This window comes from Idiotropiscis lumnitzeri, chromosome 12 (assembly GCF_059441095.1).
Source record: "Idiotropiscis lumnitzeri isolate Australia: NSW breed Sydney's pygmy pipehorse chromosome 12, RoL_Ilum_1.0, whole genome shotgun sequence".
Classification (NCBI taxonomy): Eukaryota; Metazoa; Chordata; class Actinopteri; order Syngnathiformes; family Syngnathidae; genus Idiotropiscis; species Idiotropiscis lumnitzeri.
This window is the reverse complement of record NC_142402.1, coordinates 8,239,164-8,263,705: the sequence shown is the minus strand read 5'-3', so window position 1 is coordinate 8,263,705 and position 24,542 is coordinate 8,239,164. Positions and strand designations below refer to the sequence as shown.

The following is a 24,542-nucleotide window of genomic DNA, read 5'->3' as shown; positions in this document are numbered from 1 at the left end:
GACTGGTTTGACGTTTCAGCAACGTACTTGAGAGTGTGAAGTATACATTCAACTGACTGGCTTCTGGAAACTGGCAGCAAGAGTAAATAAAATCAATCTCCAGTGGTTACCAAACAGATGTGACCTCACTGATAACCACCACATGGATGCTCCCAGAAGAGAGCAGTGATTCCCTCACTGTTGATTAGTTTTATCTCCTCTTTACATCTTTATGGCCGAGACAAGCTGAGAGATGCTTGACAGTCACACCTCATGTATGCCACCAGAGTCCAAAGTCTGCATATAAATTCTCTACAACAAATTCTCAACCGGCTAAACACACAATAACACAAGGTTGTGTAAATAAGCAAAATTAACATACAAATTGCATGTGATGATGTCACTGATTTGGGGCAATTATCTCAAAGTTGTAACTATTCAGACACATACAAGTAGTTATTGGAGCAATGCAGTAGATATAGTTGTTTGTATTTAGCTCACCAATTGGATGCGGCCTTTACTGTACGTCACCACCTTATTATAAAATGCATGATCTGATTACTAATGTAACCAGTCACCTTCTGCCCTATTTCCTTCTGGGCCTGGTCCGTACAAAGTCAAAGTGCCATAAAGTCTATTTGCCCCGAGTGTTTCCTCCCTCTCCGCAGTGGGACGTGAACATAGAGAGCAACTCTACAGGAGGCTAAAAGAAGGGATTTCATGAGGAAAACTGATACAAGAATTGAAAGGTACTCTTCTGTTTATTTTGTGAGTGGGAAGAGGCTGAACAGAATTCAACTGCCGATCATTTCATTTGCTACTGCTTTTTAACTGTACCGGGAACTGTTGTCTTCATTTTATGTGTACATTTTGGGTTCAGGCTTTGAAACGAGCTGATAATTATCATGTTTGTTGTCTGTTTTGGATGCTAGGAACACAGCGAATTAGTGATGCTGAGAAAGGTGAGGCTGGAAAACGAGAACTTTTAAGCATATCATAGAAATGTAAAAAAATTAAATAAAGTCCATCGTGAATTGATGTGCTATATAAATCTTCCATGCTGCTTTTAGGGGGAGTGGGTTTGGCTGGACTCAGACGCCGAAGTCCCAATTGGAGCTAAGGTCAAAGTAACACCGAACGGTCAGCGTTTATTGGTGGATGATGCAGGAAAGGTGAACCATTCTCAGTCAATATGAAACTCCGGTGATGTTAGCTTTCCATTCAGAAGTGCATTTGAACTGCTGAGCCACTCAATTCCCTACTTTTGATTATATTTCTTTTACCCAGGAACACAGTCTGTCCCCGGAGCAGGAAGCCTCTCTCAAGATCATGCACCCTACCTCAGTGGAGGGGGTGGACGACATGATCAAACTGGGTGACATGACAGAGGCTGGCCTGCTCCGAAACCTGATGCTGCGCCACAAACAACGAATCATATATGTAAGTTACAAAAGTGTATCTTACAAATTTGCTTCAATAACGGATTGGTAGCATGAAACAACAGTTCCCTTCATCAACATTGCTCCAGAAAAAAAAGCATTCTAATGTATTTTAGTCACGAGTCTGAAGAGCTCATTAAACCCTAAATTCAAATTAACTGAGTACATGTTGTGAACCGCATGCATTTAATATTTAAGGTTGATATGACACTTATTTCCCAGACTTACACAGGTTCAGTTCTGGTGGCAGTGAATCCATACCAATTTTTCCCCATTTATTCAAATGATCAGGTAAGCTATCATTACCTTAGTACTCATTGATTTTGATTAATTTTATTGCCACATATTAAATCTCATCCTTCATACTTCCCTTCAGGTAAAACTGTATCGTGGTAAAAAGCTTGGGGAACTCCCTCCGCACATCTTTGCCATCGCTGAATCTTGCTACTTCAACATGAAACGCCATTTTAGGAATCAGTGCTGCATCATCAGGTCGGATTATTTCGCCTTCTGAGAAGCCTGAAGAGCAAGATCGATAACAACAGCCAAAGAGAATTTCAAGCTTTGTTTCTCTTTCAAAGTGGAGAGTCTGGAGCAGGCAAGACTGAAAGTACCAAGTTGATCTTGCAGTACTTGGCAGCAGTCAGCGGTGAGCTCTCTGAACAGCAGATTGAAAAACAGATTTTGGAGTCTAACCCAATATTGGAAGGTACTGCAACACAAGACAAGACAATAATCCTGCTTTTTACATTCAATCCTGCCAAGATATTCCAATTGCGTCACCATGTATAGTTCATTAATATGTAATAACTACCTCTGATAAAACCTGTTTTGTGAAATCTCAACTTTCCAAGCATTTGGAAATGCTAAGACCATCAGGAATGACAACTCCAGTCGTTTTGGAAAATATTTGGAGATCTTCTTCAATGACGGTGGAGTGATTGAGGGCGCTCGCGTGGAGCAATACCTTTTGGAGAAATCTCGTGTCTGCCATCAGGTTAGGCAACTGACAAAGCAACATCTTATCTGTGCATGGGGTAGTTCTTCAGTCGAGGTCTTTCGATGTAGGCACTCTGAGTTATCGGCTGAAAAAACTCCCCTTGGCCCAAGAAAAGAAACGTATTGCTGCAGAAGATAATGATAACGGGCTGATAATGTCACCTTTAAATAGACAATGATAAACTAATCATACGCATTGTCTGCCGTGTGTAAATTTTGTTTGTTTCATATTTTTTATTTATTTATTTTTATTTTACAAATCAATCTTATTGGTCCTTCCCCACGTCAGTCTGATTTTTTGGGGTTGTTTTTTATTACTGTTCACTAACCAATATTACATGTAAAGTAGTTTGCTCTCCTTGACAATGCAACGTTAATGGCTCAACAAATATGCCGTTTTTAAAGTGTAAAGTAAATGCAACGCTACAGTCATGGTCTTCAACAAATCTGACAAAAGTGAGCGGCCTACACTAAAATGTGATGTCGTCAATGGACAGCTTTTATATCGGTGTGAATGTACTGTCCCCTTTTAAATAACTCTCTTACAAATGTCCAAATTGGACAAAGTTAACCATTTCCCCTGCCCAGTTTTATCTGACTCTTTATTTTTGCCAACTTGTAGTTGTGTTAAATTTGGTTTTAGTTTTCAGACTCTCTCATACTTGCCGCTGGACATTGAATGTGGCTCCCTATGGCAAAGAACCCTGCGGATTAGAAAAAAAAATGTTGCTCTACATAGGGTTGTTTAGACAACTGCCCTATTGAGCATATGTGGAGGTGCATAAAATTTCTTATAACATCCACCAGCTCTATGACGTCATCAACGTGAAACTTAGATGAACTCCATAACCCAGAAGGTTAAGGAAGTGCGACAGATGAATGGTGGCGCTACAAAAATAAATGTACACTTTAGGCACAATTTTTCACTGCCGGGTGTACTCACTTTTGTTGCCATCGGTATGGACCAGGGGTCACCACTGCGGTGCCGATGGGCACCAGGTCGCTCCCTAAGACCATATGAGTAGCTTGCGGGCCTGTTCTAAAAATAGCTCACTGGCAATGGGACTTTTTGACATAGATTCTTTTGGATTGAAGTGATGATTTGAAAAAAAGGCAGACATGTAAAGAAATAAAGGTTGGCGACCCCTGATATAGACATTGTTGGCTGTGTGTTGAGTTATTTTTGAGGTGACAATAAATTTGCACTGCTATACAACCTCTTCATTTTACATATTGTCAGGAAATCGCCTCTCTTCAGTTTTGTTCCATGAAAAGATATTTGCAAGAAGGACTGGTTCACTCACTTTTTAGAGAGTGCATGTTTTGGCTTCATTTGCAAAATTTCCACCATTATCTAAAGAGCAATATCGACTCAACTGTATTGCATTTTTTTTCTGAATATGTCCAAAACCTCATGACACTTTCAAAGAGAAATTATTTTCTCCACCTCAGGCCCAGGAGGAGCGGAACTATCATATCTTCTACTGCATGCTGGCAGGAATCACAGCAGAGGAGAGGAAAAGTCTGCTTCTAAAAAATGCTCAGGACTACGTATTCCTCACCAAGGTACGATACTGTCAACAGACAACTTTTTTTTTAAATTAGAACTCCGAGTTGTTTCGTTGGCCCACTCACAATTTTAAATGTCCCCAATTGAAATTTATATTTGGAATAATCTTTCACACCAAACATTCGCCATCCTATGATGTTTACGGTTTTAACTGTGCAGGCATTTTGCAAGCTCATTTTTAACGTGGTTTACTGTCGTACAAATCTGACGAAGGGAACTCTTTATTACAGGGGGACTGCATCACATGTGAAGGGAGGAAAGATGCTGAGGACTTCGGGCGTATTCGATCCGCTATGAAAATTCTGACATTCTCCGATCAGCAGTGTTATGAAATTCTCAAGCTGCTTGCTGCAATATTACACATAGGAAACGTCTACTTTGAAGGTAAGTGCTGTTTTAGCATAATTATCCAAAGTGCTTATAGTAATGAACAGACGCTCACAAAAGTATCCCTCATGTTTCTTTATCATTTTCAATCAGATGTCTGGCAAGACCCGGTTTTCCTTAATCTTTATTCACGATACATTTTGTTTGCTTCCAAATGTATGCGAGCATTTTGGGGAAAGACATCCAGTCGGGCTATGTCTGATCGGCTTCTGTTCTTTTGCAGGAAACACACAAAATAACTTGGAAACCAGTGATGTCAGCAAATCGGAACATTTTAGCATTGCGACATCTCTGCTCGAGGTTTGTCTTGTCTTGTCATCCGCCGGAGCTGGGTGAAGATTGTCAACAAAGAAATATCCTGTTTCTTTTTATTGCCCTTTTTTCTTGTTTCCTCCAGGTCGACAATTCTGTGCTGGCAAACAGTTTGACTCATCGTTCCTTTATGACCAACAGAGAGCTGGTGACCAAACCTCTTGACTGTGAGCAGGCCTCTGCGTGTAGGGACGCCTTTGTCAAGGTCTGATCCACATTTTTTGCTTTCTCTTTGAGTTTCGACTATATCAATGTTTCAGTATATTTTTCACTTGAGTCATCTTGTGGCTTCATCCTGTCCAATAACTTTGCTCAAGTCAATTGATGAGACCCATTTCAACAAAAGTAGTGCTCTTTCGGCGATAAAAAAAAAACTTTTGGGGGGGCTTCAATTACTAGTAAATTTATTATACAGGATTAATTTAAGAACTAATTAAAAAGTAATAGTGACAAACAATATTATTTTATCCGGATCGTTTGGACTACTATTCTGTGCCTCCAACTTTGTGCGACCGCTTTGGGGAAGGTACATTTCTGTTGCCGCGTGACCGGTCTACAAGATAGGAGGTGTGTCAGAAAAGATATTTCCAACGTAAACCATATTTCAATCTATTTTTCCTTTCAACATTGACTGCAAGAGTGACCAGCATGTCTATAAAGAGGTCATGTGGTGTTTGGTTCCTTCAGTGTACGATATGAGGCAAGTGTTGTTGGATGATAACTCGTGGATGCTTCACCGTAACAACATGTCCACTCACAACACCCGGACAATTTCTGGCTGAGAGGAATATTGCTGTACTTGAGCAACCCGTGTATTTTTTTTCCCTTCGGATCAATGAGGTTATCAAGGGGGGGGATGCTTTGAATGTTTGGATAATATAAGCCGTGACAACAAAGCTGTGAAGGATCCCGGAAGAATCCTTCCAGGCATGCTTGGCAGAGAAGGCTGGCAAAGTGTGTTAGACTCAGGAACTTTTCTGACACTCCTCTTATGGTCTATAGTGGCATGGTTGGATATATTTGGTGTGTAAGAATTTGAGAGCCCTGACCTCAACAACGCAATCATACACATTTGTGAAAGTCTAGAAATTCTGAGCCAGATCCTCTCATCCAACTTAATTTTCCTCAGATAGTATATGTTCTTCTGGGAAAATTTCCTTTTAGCAACTGTGGGTGTGACCAGGTATCATAATATGTCTTGTGTATTTAAGATCAACAACTATTTATTTTACAGCTGATTATAAATGACTTTGAGCTCATTCACTCACATTACGCATTACTGTTGACTGAGTGGGCGGGGCACGATTGACAACTGGTTAAGACGGTGGCCTCACAGTGCTGAGGTCGTGAGATTGATTCCGGCGCCGACCGTCCTGTGTGGAGTTTGTATGTTCGCTTGCGTGGGTTTTCTCCGGGTACTCCGGTTTCCTCCCACATTTCCAAAAACTTGCATGGCAGGTTGATTGGACGCCCCTCGGTGTGAGTGTGAGTGTGAATGGTTGTTTCTTTGTGTGCTCTGCGATTGGCTGGCAACCAGTTCAGGCTGTACCCCGTCTACTGCCCGAAGATAGCTGGGATAGGCTCCAGCAACCCTCGTGAGGAAAAGTGACATGGATAATGGATAGATGGATATTGACTGAGTCCTAATTGAACAATAATGAGTGTGTTTCGTCTCAGGCAATCTACAATAAACTCTTCATATGGATTGTTGGGAAAATCAATGGTGTCATCCACAAAAGAATCGCTGACTACCCCAAATCACCCTATCTGTCAATTGGCCTGCTTGACATATTTGGTTTTGAAAACTTCCAGAACAACAGGTAATAAGACTCACACCACTATTTTCCATGCACAATAATATTTTTTTCATAAAATTAACCTCCAGAGTTAAACAAATGTCACCTTTTTTTCAGCTTTGAACAGTTGTGCATAAACTTTGCAAATGAGAAGCTACAGCAGTTCTTTGTCGGCCACATCTTCAAGCTGGAGCAGAAGGAATATCTGAAAGAAGACATTGTGTGGAAGAACATCAACTTTGGTGACAATCAGAAGATTTTGGACCTCCTGGCTGGGAAACCTTGTAACCTGCTTGCTCTGATTGATGAAGAGAGCAATTTTCCAAAGGTGGTGTTAAGCGGCATCAGCTGGATGGTTATTGTCACGTTAAATATCTGTGCTTGTTTTCATTTCTAGTTATTATTGTGCTATATGGCAGGGCTCAGATCTGACGATGCTTAGCAAGATGAATCAGCTGCATCATGGAGACAAGACCTTTATCCGTTCGAAGAGGGAACATGACACTGAGTTCGGGATTCACCATTTTGCAGGCGTTGTTTATTATGACTCCAAAGGTAGGCAAACCAATTTCCAATCCAAATCCAAAGAATGCGAGCTTCGTCTCGTGCCAGCAGTGAGTACAAGTACTCTACTCAATTTGAAAGGTTTTTGAAAAGCAGATTAGAAAATTCATGGAAGTCCAAAATTAATTTTAGAATTAGAATTCTGTATTCATTTTTTTTTGTTTTGTATGATTTTTGAAGGGTTCCTTGAGAAGAATAGAGATGCTGTAAGCTCGGACATATTTAAAACGGTTGACATGTCCACCAACAAGCTACTTAGGGAGATTTTCATGGCAGAGCTTTCAATCAATGGAGTGAAGCTGACAAAAAACAAGAGGGTCATGATCACACCCAAGAATTCCATGCGGGTATGAAAGCATCATTGTTTCTCAGTTTTTTTTTTATGTATTTTTTTACGTTTTACAACATTTGCCTCTTCATTGTCTCATTCACACTGCGTTATTCTTCATGCAGTCTCTAGCTGACAACCGCAAGCAAGTGCCGACCCTCAGCGGTCAATTCCGACAGTCTCTGGACGCACTCATGAAGGCTCTCTCTGCTTGCCAACCATACTTTATCCGCTGCTTCAAACCAAACAACAAAAAGCAGTCTGAGGTACATCGCTAAATGCAATACGAAAAAGCCATTCAGCTAATTTCTTGTCATTCCCAGCTTCAAAGTTCTTGAGAAATCGTTTTGCAGTTACTGGTGCAAAATGCTCAAAATGTTACCCTAAAGTCCTATTTGCTCTGCCTCTCTAAGGACTTTGACCGAGAACTTTGTATGCGTCAGCTGAGATATTCTGGCATGATGGATACCATCCGCATCAGGAAACTGGGATATCCCGTTCGCCACACCTTTGCGGAATTCTTGACTCGCTACAGAGTGCTCCTGAAGACAACCATCTGTGACCCCAAAACAGTTGAGTCATGTTACGGTCCTGGTGGTTATGAAACGCAACTCTTTTTACTGTTAATCTATAATCAGGATTAGCATCAGCGTTTAACCTGTAGTAAACACTTCGCCACTTCATTAGGCACACCTGCTCGCTCCAGTATACAAGGTCTACTGCAAATGTTGCCTTGACAACGATAATAATTCACACTAATGTTTTGGTAAAAGAGCAAACGACACTCACAGTAATAACCTTATTGAAAATTCAATTTGAAACTTAATTCTAATCAAATCAAAACTGGGCATTATTTTCTTTTTTAAATTCTGATTTTTCTAATACGGCTTTTGTTTCTGCTCTAATTAGAGAAAGATCACCCAAGGGAGTGGCTAGTGAGTGTTTTATATTATCGCTGTCCTGAAAACACTCGTTAATTTTTTCATTTTTTATGTTAATCGGATTTCCGCGTTAGACATTCATTTGTGTGAACATTTAAAAAAAAAAAAAAGAAAAAGACAAAATTGGACATTTCACAGGACAGCGACGATATGTTTCAGCCTCATGTACCATTTGCATTGGTTGAACGGAGGCATCGGCTTCTTGTCAGTATTCATCAATTAAATGTTCTCTCCACAGAACACAGCTGCTGCCTGTTGTGACGCCATCTGCCAAAGGGCGTTTACAACACCTGACGAGTGGAAAATCGGGAAGACCAAGATTTTCCTGAAGGTTCATAAAACTTTTTCTTTTGACAAGTTTTGCATGTATTAGTTTTCTATTATTTGACTTTTTTTTTTTTTTTTATCCCACACACTGGCGTAATAATCAGTACATCTGAGGCAGTTTTTGCTTTTCAGTTATTTTGACCGTCCTGACAGCTATTTTTCAATACCTGGCAATCTATTGCGGAGATTTCCTGGACAAATCCAGAGACTATAAATTGTTTTATTATTTTCCAGGATGCTCATGATGCCATCCTGGAACGCCTGAGGGAAGAAGAACTGAGCATGAAAGCGCTTGTGATCCAGCGATTCATGCTGGGATACAAGCACAGGTACAATTTTAATTCTAGATATAACTCATAAATGCTACGATAATTTTGACTGACAATACCTGATATAAAAAAACATTGTATACATTTTACTTGTGTAGATTGAAGAGTTCTACCTACTGTTTCATATGTTGAGGTGTTAGTAATATTTTGTCCCGCTAGTACATCTTAAAGCTGTGGCCGGTGAGGTTTTATTACAGCTACAGCGTTATTGTGTGCCTCTTTTATAGAAAGTCTTTTCTAAAGAAGCGGAGGGCGGCTGTGGTGCTGCAGAAAAATTGGAGAGCTTACAGGGAGAACAAAGTAGGAAAAAAGGTACGATTTTGAACAAGTATCTGACATGCTCTTTTTATTTTGGCTCCAGGAGTGAAATTGTCCAAAACAATTTTTCTTCCCACTCTTGCTCGGAATAGATCCAGCAAGGTTTTGAACGCCTGGTGTCAAAGCTCCGCGGTCGGAAGCTTCAATCCCAGTATAAAAGGCAACAAGCAGCAACACTCACCTTACAGACTCATGTATGTAATCAAAATCATGCTTGCACACTTTTTGTAGAAATTTGCTGTTTTTCATTGTCAAGGTACCATGTTCTGTCTTGACATGACAGATATTTATATACAATCATGTCTTCAAGAAAATCTATCTTTAGTATTTCATCACTGTAAAATGTTTTTTTTTTCCAATTTCACTTTACTTACACTATACAGTATGTCTTTATCTTTACCAAGCACATAAGACAGAAGTTTATCTTGCTAGCAGCATAACTCAAAGGGTAAAACTGTTTTCCTCAAAGGTTCTAGGATGTAAGTGCTAAAGCCGAGCCCTTTGCGTTTTTGTGTTTATGCAGATTGAGATATAGATCTTTTTTTTTTATTATTTAATATCATGGAACTTGAAACATGACACTTGTGATCCCTGGAAAAAAGTGGAAATTATCGAAACCTTCAGGACATAAATATCTTAATATCTTGCTTTGCAGTTTAGGTCTTTTTTTTTTTTCTTTTTGGTTGATCTGAAGCAATACAGTACAATGCAACTTTATTTATATAGCGCATTTCTCATCAGCTGGAGCTGTAACAAAGCACTTTCCATATGGTTTTGTATAAATTAGCAGGAAATTAAAAGACAAACAATAGATACCCGAAGAAAAGCAGAACAGCGACAGTCTCATGTTGAGTCGAAAGCTAAAGAATAAAAACGAGTCTTCAAATGAGTTTTAAAAGTGGACAGAGACGGGGCTTGCCTAACGTTTAAGTTGATGAGTAATCACTGACATAATGCATAGGTACGGGGTTATCAGGCAAGGAAGAGCTGGAAGCGTAAAAGAGAGGCAGCCATACTTCTGCAGGCTTACACCAGAGGACTCCTGGCAAGACGATTATTTGCAGAAATGAGGCTTGAGGTAAGTGTGGAACCTATTGAGCTTACAAATACGCATTGTATCTCTTCCGTACTCTATCTACCACTTGCACCAGGGCCTCCCTGACACGCATGCGCCGTACGTGCCAGAGGAGCCTGGTACCGAAGATGACATTGCCCTGGAGCTTCAGCGCAGACTCGAAGAAGTCGTCGTCATACATGCTCAGCAAGCTAACGAGGAACTTGAGCCAGTCACTGAGATGGAATTTGTGGAAGAACAAAGAAATAGCCTGCCCATACCTCTTGTGACAGTTACAATGTGTGAATCGGAATCAGAGCAAATGGAGGTTGGATAATTGCTTTCAAGTTGGACATGCATGGAATGTTGATCAAACAAATGTTTAAAACTAAGCAGCCTAACATTTGTTTGTTTGGATGATATAGAAAGCAGATACCCGATCTGAGATAAGCATTTCAGCCTCAGACACAACAACCCATACTCAATCACTCGACGAAGAGGAAGATGAGTTTGAAGATTTCATAGAGGAGTATTCATTCTACAAGTTTAGTATCCTTCACTTCCAGGGTGATGTGAGCCACACGCACATCAATCAGAGACTCAGGAAACCTCTTCTGCACCACGACGATGAGAGCGACACACTTGTGAGTCGTAAAACATGCAGTAGGACTATGCGCCCTTCATCTTCCAGGGTTTCTCTGCTCTATTCGGACATCGCCTGTGACTTGCCATCTCCGTACAGGCCTGTCTGACCGTATGGTGGATTATACTACGATTCATGGGGGACCTGCCTGAGCCCAGATCTCAGGATGCGACTTCTCAGGCCTCTCTCAGCATTTCTCGCAATGTGCCTCAGAGGCAGGCCAGGAGGCTGAGCAACCTGGTGGGACTCGACCAGGTAAGGAAGGAAGAATGGGAAAACTTAAATTCAATAAATAAATATATAAATTAATTAATATATAGATAGATAAATAAATAAATACCTAAATAAATAAAACGACTTAAGCCAAGGTTGTGGGGTGTTCATTTGAATATTTGTCTCTTTAATAGTGATCATACTTAATTATACTTCAGACTAAATGTAAAACCATCTGAAACATTTTAAATCACTGGACAATAAGAAGACAACAAATAATATCATGCCTATCCAACTGTATCTCAGATATCCCTCTTGTCTACATTAATGCAGTTTAGTGTTGGCATTTATCTCTTAGAAAATACTCCGGAAGAACAAGAAAAAGCATGGAACCCGGAAACCATCTGCTATTCTTGAGGAGGTTAGTCTGCATGCTCCCATAATCTTAGTTGTGTTTTTGTTTATAATTTAATCATTTCCATTGTCTTGCAAACCAGCCGGACAGCTTCACAGATGATGAAGCTGTTTTGATTGGAGAAGGGCCTACGTTGGACAGGCCACTTTCCCCTCTGGAAAAACTGCACATTATTGTTGGATATGCGTTATCCAAGCGAGGCATAAGGTGAGATTATGACATATTTTCGTAATGAATTATCAACATGACATCACATGGAGTAGATCAATTTGCCGCCCTCCTAACCAACCAGGCAAAAGACTCCTGATTTTATTTTTTTTTTCCCATTGTATACATATGAGTCCTGACTTGAGCATTTTTTTTCACTGTGTTTCTGAAAGAGATGAGATTTACTGTCAGATCTGCAAGCAGCTGATGAACAATAAAAACAAAATGAGCCATACGCAAGGCTGGGTTCTCCTCTCCATCTGTCTGGGAATCTTCCCCCCGACAGACCTCTTCATCAAGGTCAGTTTCTGCAGATTCACTTCTTGAAATTGCATTGACAGTGTGAAAATAAACTAAAATGCATGCATGATACGAATCTTAATCATTACATACTGTTTTGTTGTTCTAAGATGACTCTTCCCACCCGTCGGCAATCAATATATTTCAGTGACGTTGAGCTCGCCTAGACAGGGTATATTTTAATCGCTATGCCTACGCTGAACTTGCATTGCCTGGTATGAAGTATGCATCAAAATTTTATCCACATTTGGAAGAGTCCTGAATCCGGTCTGACGAAACCTGACTTCATTGTGTGTTTTTTTTCATTTTTTTTTTTTTCATGACGCATTTCCGAATTGCGCAACTTGTGAGCAATATTCTAAATTGTTTCAATTGAACCATAAATGCTCGTGTGCAAACGTTGCCCAAGGCATAAAAAGCACAATAGGGAAGCACTGTGATGAGACTTTTGAGTTCTATGATCTTCTGGCATTATGGCACTTCTCCACACCAGTTCAGATTTCCAAACTCGTTAGCATTACGTCTTAAACTAAAAACAGATTCCATGACCAATAACAAAAGATATTTAATGCATAGTGCACATCGATCCATCATTAGTGTGTCTCTACCACATATCGAAGGCTGACGTGAATACGACTCAGAGTTTCCATAAAAGTTATCAAATAATGCAAAAGTCGGTCCCCATTCATTACAACTACTTGTTCTTTTTTTTGGGGGGGGGGGGGATTTAGGCACATAACTAGCTTCCCCTCCGCAGGTTGAAGCATTTTTTTTTTCAATTACTTTATCTGTCTTTTTTCATTCTTATGTACAGTATTTGGAGACCTTTGTCAGCAAGGGACCAAATGGTTATGCGGAATATTGTAGTAAGCGCCTGCATCGCATTAAAGCCAATGGAGAAAGAAAAGAGCTGCCCTGTTGGAAGGAATTACAGGTACATACCGCCTTTCACTCAGCTGTTTGATTACGGAGGTGCAAATAAATGCGAGGTTGGCAAGAGTCTTCATTTATTAACAGTCCACAAAAAGCGAATCAGAGAGAGTCACTTAAAGGTTTATCCTTTTCCCTGTTGACAGGCTGTCAAAGCCTTGGAGCCGATAGATATGACTGTGACTCTGGCAGATGGCAGTAATGTCAAGTTGCAGCTCGACTCAGCCTCCACCTCTGCAGAGGTCTGTCAAGCTGCGGCTGACAAGATTAATCTGCGCGACACATATGGATTCTCACTCTACATTCGTCTCTTTGATAAAGTAAGCTCTACTTCCTCTGGTAAATAGGAGACGGATTTTAACTGAAGGCCGGCTTTGGCGAATCACACATCAACCTTGAGAGGGACAGCACACTTGCACGCACACTAATCATTTTGACCGTTCGACTCCAGATGTGGTCTCTGGGCAGCTGTGGGAAGCATGTGTTGGATGCTGTGTCTCAGTGTGAGCAGGAGATGAGGCGACAGGGGAACCTGGAGAAGGACACCCCTGTGCAGTTCACAATCCACAAAGAGCTGTTCACGCCCTGGCACAACTGCTCCGAAGACTCCATCAGCACAGATCTCATTTACAAGCAGGTCATTCAGGGCGTCAAGTCGGGAGAGTACGCTAGTGAAAAGGTGAGGCTCTAAATATGGTACGTTATAAAACATTTATTGCAGAATAATAAGGAAGACATTCACAGGCCCTCAGTGGGTTCACTTGAACAATCAATTGCAATCCAGTATGAGAAATTGAATTTACGCTGATGACAAGAGCACTGACTAAATGCCTGCCGTAGTCATCACACCTCTTACGTGTGTGGTCAAATGAGTTAATCAAAATGGAAAAAAAACACGCCTCCGCTTGATAGAGTGCAGTTTAACACTAGTGCAAACAGTAACCACAGTAAACGTATTTCAGATTAAATACTCTGTCCATGCGAATCATAGCAGAGAGTGTATATCAACACTTTTAATGTGTTTACAATCTACGACTAGCAAATATCTACAAAAATACATGTCCATTTTCATTTTGTTTCCTGTGTATGATGCATATTTGTCCAAACCAAAAAGCATTTCATGTGCAGTAGTCACTAAAATGGCATTGCGCCCGTCAGGAGGATGAATATATCGAACTGGCAGCAAAACACTATTACATCCAGTTTGGCCCGACATACAGCAAAGAGAACGTGCAGAGGGTGGTCGAGGACTGCATTGCTATACCTCTGATCGAGAACAAATCCATGGCAAAATGGATCCAACTCATCAGCTCGGCATACTTGCAGGTACGATGGACCAAATGTACTTGCCCTCCCTTCTTTCAGGCCAAATACTTTCACATATTGTGCTCACTCACACCCAACATACATTATGTGCATACATTATATTCCAACTGAAATACATAAGCTGTTTACCAGATTGTTTTTTTTTTTTTTTGGATCATATGTGCACATTTAAAAATTGTGTTGAAACTTTACAGGGGGCTTACACAAAGGGGACCATGAGCAAAGAGAGCGTGAAAGGCGAACTTGTAGACTGTGCTCGAGTGGAGTGGCCAATCCACTTCTCCAAGTTCTATGAAGTTACAATGGTGTCAGGTTAGTCAACATGCAGTAGAGTGTATTGTCCACACTTGTTGCCACTCCCAGTCGCTGTTTACTCTCAAGATAAACATCAACGAGAATTGCACAATGTCTATTTATAACAACGACATAACTTTAAGTAGTAGCTTAATGCTAACACATAATGCAAATCTCCATAGTTGGGCGAACAATTAATTCCCTGGTGTTATAACCCTTTAAGCAACGGGTATTTGAACACAAAGAACGCAGCAACGCCTGTAGACAATGTTACAGTACTCAGAGGTATGCATTTTATCCTCTGCAAAAATAAAAAGACAATATTACTGCAGTTTACTGAGTCAGCTGTGAAACTCTTGTGTATGTCACTATTGTACTGCCCCCTGGTGGTCAAGGCGTGCACAGCAGGAGTACAACAGTGGGCTGGAGCGGATTAATGGCATTTTCATTCATTTTAATGGGGGACAGATCATTTGACATACTAATGTTTTGAGTTGTAAGTGTGGTTAAGTAACAACTTAATCTGTTAAATCACGACGCCACTGTATCCCCACAGGACCGACTTTGCCCAAAAGCAGGTTTGTTGTGGCTGTAACCTGGAGTGGCATCTTCTTCATGGACGGAAGAGACAAGAAACTTCTTGAGCTGCCTTACCTGGAGGTAAAAGAAGTCCGGAAATTGAGGTATGGTTCCTTTTTACAACCTTTGCTGCTAAAGTTATCGTTTTTGATAAATCATGCTTATACAGCTCTGACTTGTTCTAATGATGGTCTTTTAAGTGACCAGTCGGTGAGCATAGCCACAATTAGAGGTGAATATGTGCTAATATGTGGCGAAGCTGATGACATGGCTGCACTTGGAGAGCAAAACTTAAGTGGACTACGAGCCCGCTCTGTGTTCGCACTTGCCCAGCGTGATTCCAATAAATCAGGTAGCCGTTTATATTTTAGGAACCTAAGAGACACAAACTTGAAGGAAGTCTCACCTTTATGCTGCACCCCACCAACAGATGACCCCAGATTCTTGATCTGTAAACAAGGAGACCTCTTGTTGATCGAAAATCATCATGAATATTCCTCTGACCAGAACGTGGTCAAAGCTACAAATCAGAAGACAAACAGCATTGGTGCCGTCTACAAGGATGCATTGGAGTTTCTCCCAACTCTCAGCAGACCCACCGAGGACATGCTGGTATTGTACATTGAATATTTGATCTGGCCAAGAAGATGACATTGAGTATGGCATCTATTTTGACCAACCTTTGAATATTATATTAATACATTGAAAGTGGTCTACAGTACAACAAATGAAGCCTCATTTTCGTTTCAATGACTCTATCAGGAGCTGCTCAGTCCGAGTCAGAGGAAATCATCTATTTCACAAAGTGGGGCCCAAAGAGAAGAAACGGTTGCTCCTGTATCTTTAAGGGAGTTTGCGCTTGACAATTTTAGGTGATATGTCTTTTTTTATTATTATTTACAATACAGACACCATACAATGTTCTTCAATTGCTGGATATAAAGTATGTGCCGTTTACATCCAAATGCAGGCTTTACCGATGCCTTCCGAATTAATGCATTTAAGCGATCAGCTCAAAATCCTTATACTGTACATACAGGCGATTTCTTGGTCAACTGCTGCTTTCTCTTGACCAAATTTGTTTGTCAATCATTACTAGAGTGAGCATTTGAATGAGAAACTCTTATTAGGTACAAAAATATAATGAAGTGAAAAAACACAAGTGTGCCTCCTTGATGACATTCCTACGCCGCTGCACAAACCGTGTCTGCAATCTTCTTTGCAAAGTCAGTGTTAAATATGTAGCTTTTCTATTAATCGTTGAACAAATATTCGGTTGTATAACCACTGTTTCTGAGAACAGCTTCACATCTCTGTTGCTTGCAGCTGATCAACCTTTAGCGCAGTCTATTTGTATTTCTTGGTATTGCCTCAGAAACAACTGCAAGGTCCTTTTGACTCTTATAAGGCAATAATGACCTTTTCAGGTATTCAAAATGATCAACCATGCCTTTTATGCGAGAAATATGCCAACATGGGGATCAGGAACAACTGCATATCATGATCGTCAGATATGTTTAAAAGTCTGTACGGTTTGAATTCAATGGTTGGGGCTCTGTTCTTAGATCAATTATAAACTCTGCATCACTTGTGTTTTTTTGGAAAACAATGGGGGGCCTCGGGGGGATTCTGGCAGACAGCGTAACTTCACATTCGCTTTTTCAAGAAATAAAGAGCACTTAGAGAAAGAAGGCCAATCGCCCTCTGCTTGTATTCCAATTGCAGAAGATGGTCGACTTTATGCAATATGGATGCGAAGCACTTCTCAGAGTCAATGGTGACTCACAACATTTTGTAGTTATAGAGTAAATGTTCTGAATAAAAAAAAAACAGACATTGCTATTTGTTTTAACAGAAAATGAACTGTAAATCTACATTTAGTGCAGTGTTTCCAATCCATTAACATGTATTCAAATAAAAGCTATGATAAAGAATTTGAGCTTTACTTAACCACATTGATGTCGACCGGTACCCAAATTCTGTCTAAATGTCTCTCTCACCCCTCACTCTGTCACAGGCCTCTGGGTAAAGATAGGCTGTGGGTGTGTTCAAGAGAACCGCTGAAGCAACCACTCTTGAAGAGTCTGCTCCGCAACTCTGAGCTGAACTACATCGCCTGCAATGCCTTTTCTGATATCCTGAAACCTTTTATTTTAAAATACTGTGGTGTTTTTCTAGAGTGTCTGAAAATGTAGAAAATCCATTTTCTAGTGGAAGTGGAAATTGATTCGATGCCATCTGGGTGTCACCTCCAGTATAAGAACTACTATCAGTGGTCCTTAAAAAGTATCCATACGGGCCATTTATTTTAAAACAAAGAATCCTCCTTTCTGGAGCTTATGAAAGGACTCTGTGTGATTCTGATGACAGTATGAGTGAGTCCTTGACGTTGGTTGCTACCTATTTTGAAGTACATGGGTGACTACCCCATCAAACAGTTTCGCAGTCCAATCGAGTTGACTGACCAGATCTTTGGCCCCGCTACACAACACGAGCTTCTGCAGGACGAGATCTACTGCCAGATCATGAGACAGATGACTAACAACAACAACATGTAGTTATGCCCGTGTGTTTTTTTTCTATTACAACACTGTCACTCAACTCATAAATGCCGCCCAAATATTTGCTCTGTGCAGGTTGAGCATGGAGCGTGGATGGCAGCTGATGTGGTTGTGTTCTGGCTTGTTCCCGCCCAGTCAGTATTTGATGAGACATGCTCAGCGTTTCCTCGAGTCACGACCCAGAGAACAACTGGCTGCAGGATGTCTCCAGAGGATCCAGCAGATGCGCAGGTCAGGCTGCAGTTGAAAAGACAACTGGTTACCGCAATGACAAACGGCAAACCCCATTGAGAGCCAGGTCAAGAGAATTATAAAAATGTTGACTTCATAAAGATAAGTAGAATATATAAAACATATATGCTAAACGTAAACACAATGTTTTACATGTAAATGATGTGAGTGCAAATAATTTAACTGCAATTTACACATGTGCTCTCCCCTCCAAAACTCTTTGGAACAGTGAGGCCAATATATGTTTTTTTTTTTTTTTTCCGTAGCTTGAAAACGGAGGTTTAACAAAAGTGCAAAATTATTGAAACATTTGACTCCACAGTGTGTTTTGTTGACTCAGGACATACGATTACATTGATTATTCGAGCGAAATATAACAATGTTTTTCCAGATTTTGTGTTTGCTTTATCATAGTGGTAATCAAAATGGAACCCTAAGAGTTGACTATGGGTGAAAAAAAGCAAACATCAAGCTGACAAAAAATTGAAAATCAAACAAATGTCCTGAAAAGACACAAAACACTGGTGTACTAAATAACAGACAAATGGGAAGAAAACATAAAAAATAACTGCCGCAGTGCTTTTGGAGGTGTGTCGATACTAACTATGAATGTTTAATTCAGCTCTTGTTTTGGATCACATTTCCGGGAGGTTGGTTTACATTTGAGTGTCCAGTTACATTCATAACTTGAAGGGTTCTCCGCTTGCCATTGCAAAATCCCACAATGAGTGCTAGAATGTTTGAAGTTGGCAATATCATCTTTTTAACATTTAAACGTTTTATAATGCTCAGTAAGGAGCCCAGGAAACGTCCTCCACCTCTGGTTGAAGTAGATGCCATTCAGCAGAACAGCACCCACATTTTCCATAAAATTCACTTCCCAAATGACACTAATGATGTAAGTTGCCAAACGATCCTGTAAACTTTGACATCATTCTGCTTTTCACCTTGAATCAATTTAAAGTAGACTTTTACACTGAGATATCCTCTCTTCCCCCTCGTGCTTTTGCAGCTATTCGAGGTGACATCGACGACGACAATCCAAGATCTTTGCTACAGTATTGCTTCTCAGTTGAAACTGAGCTCGCCAGATGGATACGGCCTCTATTTGAAAACGCCAAATAAGGTGTGTGTTGTTTCCCGTACAAGTTTGGTATTAAATGCTATAGCAAGGACAAAGGAGTGGGAAATCCTTTCTAAAATGTTCAGTAATTTTCTTTTAACTTCAGATGCAGAGCTTGTCTGAGCAGACCTATTTCTTTGACAGTTTACGGGAGGCAGCCGATATTTCAAAGAAAGGAAAAAAAGTGAGAGAAGGTAAGGCATCACACAGACGCGCTGTTTTAATCGTGTATTTCTCAGCTCCCGTGTGTTTTTAATTGACATTTTGCTTCCCAGTCAGCTTAGCCTACGGTCTGATTTTTAAGAGGAAGCTCTGGTTCAATGTGATGCCAGGTAAAGACTTGGTTGCGGACCTCACCTTCCATTTCCCACAGGTAGCATATCTTACACTTTATTGCTGTAATAAATAATGTTTCGACATGTAACTGACATGTTCTTAAATGCTGCCATCAAGGAATTGCCAAAATACCTCCTGGGATACCACAACTGCAGCAAAGAGGACATGATCAGGCTTGGTGGGCTGCTTTTCAGAGCTAAAGTGGATTCTGACAGGTCACAGTTTGTCATGATCCCCAAAATGTTGAAAGACTTGGTACCTGCTGACCAGATCAAAAGCGCCTCACCTGAAGAATGGAAGAAGGTAACTGAGGATGGAAAGGGAGCATTCACGAGTGTGTTTACAAGTGACCATATATTCTCAACCTAACTGTTTCATACAAGTTTTACATCCTGTGAAAATGAATTATGTGTAATGTTGTCTCATCTTGCAGCATATCATGTCATCCTACAACAAGCAGAGTGGCATCACAGTGGACGAATGCAAAATTGCCTTCCTGGAAGGCATATCAAGCTGGCCAACCTTTGGCTGTACCTTCTTTGAAGTTAAAGTAAGTTAGGATGAAAGACAAATCCGCAGGCAATTATAGTGTATGTGCAAATTGCACTGGTATAGCCTATTCATGATGACATTTCCATGATTTGTAGCAAACATGCGAGCCAAGCTACCCAAGTACAGTTTTGATTGCCATCAGCAAGCAGGGTGTAAGCTTAATCAACCCAAAGTCAAAGGTATGCATATTAACTCAATGAGCTCTCTCACTCCTTTAATTTGATTATTTTTTTTAACTATTAGTTTTATTGCATTGTCACACTTTAGCAAAAATGTCCTATTCATATATTTGGCTTGAATGTGAACCTTGCAGGAGTTGCTGGTCATGCACCCATTCAGTCGCATCACCGAGTGCCACAGCGTAGGCGGCTACTTTCAGATGACCATCGGCACATTGGTCCGAGGGAACGTCTTTGCCTGTGAAACCTCACAGGTGAGCAACCACTCCTGTTTTGTTGGTTCATTACCGTATTCAAGGTTTTCAAAGAGAACAATTGCTGATAACTGTTATGCCATGTTTCAGGGTCACACTATGGAGGACCTTCTAAGATCATATGTCAGAATGTATGAAATTCAAAGACAGGCCTTTCGATCCAAAAACCACATGTTTACTTGAGCTGCTGTGATTAATATAAGCTCAACTAAGTATGCAGACTTCATAACAAGGCAAGAATTTTTAAGGTTTTCTTTTGTCTTTTTCATCATAATTCCAATTCATGCTGTCATTTTGAAAAAAAAATCCTGTATAGCCTTACTGTAACACTTTAGACCATAAATTATAAAACACAATAAACATGTATATGCCGTGCACAAATTGTCTTATTTTCATGTTTGATTACTTTTTATTGTTTTTTTTTTTTGCAGTTCATTACAGTAGTTCCGTTTACTGAATACACTTTTTATTGATAAGAATAACCACTCACTCCTTACCTATATGAATCACAAATCGTTGTCCTTTTCATTTAGATAAATCAGATGACCAAAATAATAGAAACTCCTCTCAGTACTTTGAAATGCACGACCACAATAAGCAACATGGTTAATGTCTGGCAGTATACATCAAAACTGAGCATAATCCTTTTTAAGGCAGATGTTTTGATATATTCTTTGTAATGCAGCTTAACTTCATGGCCACATATTCTATTGTTGAATGAAACTGGCAGTTTTGGAGGCAATTTATGAAATGTCACACAATGTCCTGAAATGCCCTTGCCTGCCTGCAGCTCGGGAGGACATCCAAAAGTGTGTGTGTGGTTCTGCTGCTCTGGATTATAGTTCTGTAGTCAGTTCATAGAAATCCTCCTCATAGATTTATGACAATTGCTCTGTTACCATGGAAACCATTTGGCCCCAAAAAATCAGCTTACCACGGGCAGGTGCAGTATGATTGTGCCTCTGTCTCCTCCCTGATACGGAATGACAAGTGTGATTATTTGACACGGGCTTGGGGAATCGCATGTTTCGCAACATGAATGTACAAACTGTACAAGCACATGTATTTTCAAATACTAGGTTAGTTATTGTATGTACATGAAAACATTAAGCGAAACTTAGCATTCCAAATGTGATAGAAGGACAAAATGTCGTCCAAATACCTGACTGCTGAAACATATTTTGGTACGCTTGTGTATACTACCCTACAAGGAGGCAAAGGCATAGTGATGCACTGCACCAAATTTGGAACAAAAGACCTTATGCTGCCCAAGACGTTTCACTACAGCATCCCAACTGCAAACACAGCCCTAACAAATGCAGACATGCACACTTTGTGGGTCGCACAATGCCAAAAAAAAACAAAACACAATACACAGTACAGTTGAAGATAGAGACGTGTCAGAAAAGATATTCAATATTTCAAACCCAAACTGCAAGTTCTCCCCATCAATGTAATCGCCCTGTAGTATAGAATTGTCACCTAAGCTCCCTGCAGCCATGATTTATTTTTTTTTGTACATGCTTTTATATACAGTACATATCCTCTTCGTTAGGTTGTCAAGCAAAGAGCAGAGAGTGAGAGTGATGATGTTAAGAATGACTTGCTAAGCAGAGTCATCACTGGTGATGAATCATGGATCCTCTTCGAGTATGACCCGCAGGAGAATCGCCACTCTCATGAGTCTTATGATGTTTAACTCGTTTAAGATTCAAATACCAACTGGTACGTCTTTCAGCAGGAACCTGTGCAAATGTGGTGGATACACAAACAGTTCTCCGGAATGTCACAAACTCTCCCATGAGGACCGTCAGCACTGTTCCATAAAAATTTATATACACATGACTTGAATTCTTAACTCTTTCAAGAATAACCAGTGACCCTTCAAAGACCAACAATGCATGTTTCCTTGGGAAACTGAAAATGTGGTGGAAACACAGACAGTTCTTGTGACTTTTTTTTTTTAACACTATCCCAAAAAATACACGCATATGCAATGTACAGTTTCAACATTCACACCATTATTTTTGTTAATTTACAGTAACACACCAATTATGTGTTATCAGCGGAGACAGAGCCTCACTTGCACAATAAGGGTAGAAAATTGATGGAGCTTTTCTAAGCTGGCCTTCAGTGGGTGGCGGAGTTCACCGTGGACTGGTCGCCAGCCAATCTCAGGGCACATCTAGACAACGATTCATATTCACGTTCACAAATTTTCGACCAGTAATTCTCAAAGTTTGGTGCTAGTACTGACTAGTGGGATGTGGGCTCCCTCCAGTGGAATAAAAAAGAATCACTGAATTTAATTCAAATCAAATTGCGCCTGTAGTGGCTAAAACTTTTTTAGATAGTTTGTATTTTCCTATATTTAACCGCAGTGCTAATGTTAAATGTTTCAGTGGCTTTGAACTAAAGATTTTTGATGATCACATGCAGGGGCGGAGCTAAATGGTGACATTTTCATATTGATGCAGTATTCTAGACTCCTACTCTCTGCCACGTGTTGTTTTTTCACATTAACTGCATATTTAAAGAATGAATGTAGAATTGGTCTGAATGGAGATTCAATTTTTATAGTCAATGTCAATCAAAATGATTAATTTCATACCATAGCAAGCAAAATATGAGTTATATGTGTTTATCATATCATCCACAGTCATGATTTCATGCAATAAAATGCACACTTCTGCACACAGACTAAGCAGACACAAACCAATGTGAAAAGCAACTTTAGAATTTTGAATAATGAAGAGATTTTTGTTTCATTGTACTTGATATATATGATTTCAATAAATGAGCCATGTAGAAGACTGCGATACGAGCGAGTACACAAAAGTAAAGCAACTGCAAAAAAATTCCAATGTCTAGTAAATTAAGCTCAGCCGATTGTTTATTGATATTTTGATTTATTCCTGTTTGATTATAAGTGTGACGGACAATGTTCCGGATAAGTGTGAATTTTATTTCATGAAACTCTGATTGGGAAAGGTATGATAAAGAATGATGCACAGATACACATCCAGCCCTCACTTTAGTGATGTCACCCTCGCCACCGCACATGGGCTTACTATGCCACTGTATATTAATATTGGTAATTATGATGGTATTTGTGGTCCAAGTATGTTTTTTGGCGCTACTTGGTGTTAAAAGTTGGAGAAGAACTTATTAGGTTTACTAAAGACGCAAAATTCAGTCTTCATTTAACCTGTCAAAAATCTCTGGAAGATTCAAACCACCAACTCGCACTGGTGATGCAATCTGTGCTAGCCATCTAGTTCAGTGGTTCTCAACCTTTTTTCAGTGATATACCCCCTGTGAAATATTTTTTCAGCCAAGTTCCCCTTAACCAGTTCAAAGCATTTTTGGGTTAGAAAAAAAAAAAGACTTAAAATGTGCCACCAGGGTCTGATTTATTAAACTTTAGAACCTTTCAATTTAATTTTTTTTATTGGTCCACAAAAAAAATAATCATAATAAGAAATCTGCAATTTATGGGAATAAATCCAAATAAAACGTAATCTTCAACATACAACCGAAATTTTGCAAACTCTGGTTTGGCCTTCTTTTGCACTTCTGGCTTACGTTTCAACCGCGACTCCATTATTTGCATCCGCAAGTGATTGACAGGTAACGAGAGAGATGGCATGTGACGAGTTGGGTCGAACCATTCTACTATGGGGGACAATCTGGGTTTTTAAAATACTGAAATTGAATAAACTACTGAATAGAAAAATAATGTTTTATGAACTTCTGTCTTATTCCTGAAATATTTCATTAATTCAATAATTATTTTAAAGGATTTTAGCAAGCTTGTTTTTCAAAATCTCATGTACCCCGGAGTTCCTTCAAGTACCGCGCACCCCCATTTGTGAACCACTGATCTAGGGCACCATGCCACCATTTGTAGTGCTGTACAAATAAAATGTAAAGAAGATGTTTTTACGGTGATAGAACGACATTTGTGTTTGATTGCTCTCAAATGTCAAAACAGATCTATCTATCTGTCTAAGCGTTCATCGTGTAGTGCGCGTGCCGGTGTCGTCTTTAATTCTT

The 24,542-nt window shown here is 40.0% G+C and overlaps 1 protein-coding gene across 1 annotated transcript; it reads left to right on the top strand.

Annotated features, from left to right (window-relative positions):
- Nucleotides 1–840: 840 nt before the first annotated feature.
- On the top strand, nucleotides 841–20,827 carry LOC148325723 (unconventional myosin-VIIb-like). The gene is made up of 49 exons (XM_088310317.1): nucleotides 841–941; nucleotides 1,050–1,151; nucleotides 1,267–1,419; nucleotides 1,641–1,709; nucleotides 1,795–1,910; nucleotides 2,000–2,127; nucleotides 2,273–2,415; nucleotides 3,870–3,983; nucleotides 4,218–4,371; nucleotides 4,598–4,674; nucleotides 4,772–4,891; nucleotides 6,364–6,506; nucleotides 6,600–6,810; nucleotides 6,902–7,037; nucleotides 7,227–7,393; nucleotides 7,500–7,640; nucleotides 7,788–7,946; nucleotides 8,554–8,646; nucleotides 8,877–8,971; nucleotides 9,199–9,283; nucleotides 9,382–9,483; nucleotides 10,251–10,367; nucleotides 10,441–10,671; nucleotides 10,769–10,987; nucleotides 11,086–11,241; nucleotides 11,558–11,620; nucleotides 11,697–11,821; nucleotides 11,995–12,121; nucleotides 12,936–13,055; nucleotides 13,198–13,371; nucleotides 13,503–13,730; nucleotides 14,210–14,377; nucleotides 14,572–14,689; nucleotides 15,228–15,354; nucleotides 15,451–15,602; nucleotides 15,681–15,862; nucleotides 16,013–16,122; nucleotides 17,268–17,383; nucleotides 17,651–17,804; nucleotides 17,887–18,042; nucleotides 18,835–18,940; nucleotides 19,055–19,168; nucleotides 19,272–19,359; nucleotides 19,441–19,538; nucleotides 19,619–19,804; nucleotides 19,935–20,051; nucleotides 20,149–20,232; nucleotides 20,367–20,486; nucleotides 20,577–20,827. The coding sequence occupies exons 1-49, from the start codon at nucleotides 930–932 to the stop codon at nucleotides 20,667–20,669; spliced, it is 6,369 nt and encodes a 2,122-aa protein (XP_088166443.1). The 5' UTR covers nucleotides 841–929; the 3' UTR covers nucleotides 20,670–20,827.
- The last annotated feature ends 3,715 nt before the right edge of the window (nucleotides 20,828–24,542 follow it).